Genomic DNA, 1,349 nt, shown 5'->3' with positions numbered 1-1,349 from the left:
TTTAAAATCTTTAATAATGAAAAGTATTCTATGTAAAATTAGTTAAAATATTGGTGTTTTGAGAATGTTATTTCTGTTAAATTATCAGTGAAATTCTTTAATAATATCTATAAGATTTTACATTATATAGGTTCCTTTATTTATGTCTTTGATGCACACAGCATTGTTGTATAATTTAAAGAATTTTATAACTCTACCTTCTGAGTTAAAAGGGCTGATTCTAGTTAATTTTATTTTTCCCTCTAGGAAAAGCAAGCACAATGACTTCAGAAGTTTATATGCCAAGCCCTGTGTGCCTCATTGAGAATCTAAATGGGAAGCTGGAGGCTAACCAGGAAGCTCTAGGGATCCTGTCTAACATCGAACAGCCTCTGGTAGTGGTAGCCATTGTGGGCTTCTACCGCACAGGCAAATCCTACTTGATGAACAAGCTGGCTGGGAAGAAATCAGGTGAGGGCCACCAACAGAGCTGTGCTGGGTCCCAAGAATGCACTCACATTGTCTACTTCCTGCAAGACAGGGTGAAGAATTTAATCTTCCGGTTGCAGTTGGCTATTGGGTTCCTTTTTGTTGTTGTTGCTCTGTGTCTTTGCTTCTGTTTTTGAGACAAGGTCATGGTATATAGTCCACACAAGTCTTTGATTCAGTATGTAGTCAAGGCTGATCTTGAACTCATGATTGTCTTGCTTTGGTCTCCTGCATCTCCACATTTCATTCCTATTTACCTTCTAAAACCACAACTGTTTTATTTACTAAATGAAGAAAGGCAGTAATAAAGATGATTTACATGTTAATTAGCTTTAAGTTATTGATAAATGTTCCTGTACAACAGCCAGTTTTTAGTGGTCTTTAAGGTTTAAAAAAGTCTATATTTAGTTTATGTATTTATTTTTTATTATTGTAGATTATATAACACCATTATGATGCTTCTATGTATCTAGTTCTGTGGCATTAAAGAAATTTATACATCTGTGTCTCCACCATCCATTTTTAGAACCCATACCACTATTCTCTATGCTATATCTACAAATATTACTGTCCTAGGAATAGTGAGTGAGCTTGTACAAAATGTAGTATTTTTGTTACTTGTTCTTTCACTTAGCATGACACGTTCAAAGTCTGTCACTGTGAGAATGTGTGTCAAAGTTTTCTTCCTTTTGAAGTTCAGTGATAAAGTGTGTCTACCATTGCCTTATCTAGTCAGCTGTACAGAAGACAGCTGAGTACTCTGAATGATGCTGACAAGAAGATGCCTGGAGCCGGGCGGTGGTGGCGCACGCCTTTAATCCCAGCACTCGGGAGGCAGAGGCAGGCGGATCTCTGTGAGTTCAAGACCAGCCTGGTCTACA

The 1,349-nt window shown here is 37.4% G+C and overlaps 1 protein-coding gene across 1 annotated transcript in view; it reads left to right on the top strand.

Moving 5' to 3' along the window:
* The first annotated feature begins 260 nt into the window (after window positions 1–260).
* The window catches only part of LOC101984387 (guanylate-binding protein 1-like), a 23,849-nt gene continuing 22,760 nt past the window's right edge, over window positions 261–1,349 (top strand). Inside the window, 1 exon segment of the mRNA XM_026784120.1 lies at window positions 261–450. Coding sequence (XP_026639921.1) covers window positions 261–450 — 190 coding nt within the window.

This window comes from Microtus ochrogaster, chromosome 21 (genome assembly GCF_000317375.1).
Source record: "Microtus ochrogaster isolate Prairie Vole_2 chromosome 21, MicOch1.0, whole genome shotgun sequence".
NCBI lineage: Eukaryota > Metazoa > Chordata > Mammalia > Rodentia > Cricetidae > Microtus > Microtus ochrogaster.
This window is presented reverse-complemented; position numbering and strand designations above follow the sequence as displayed.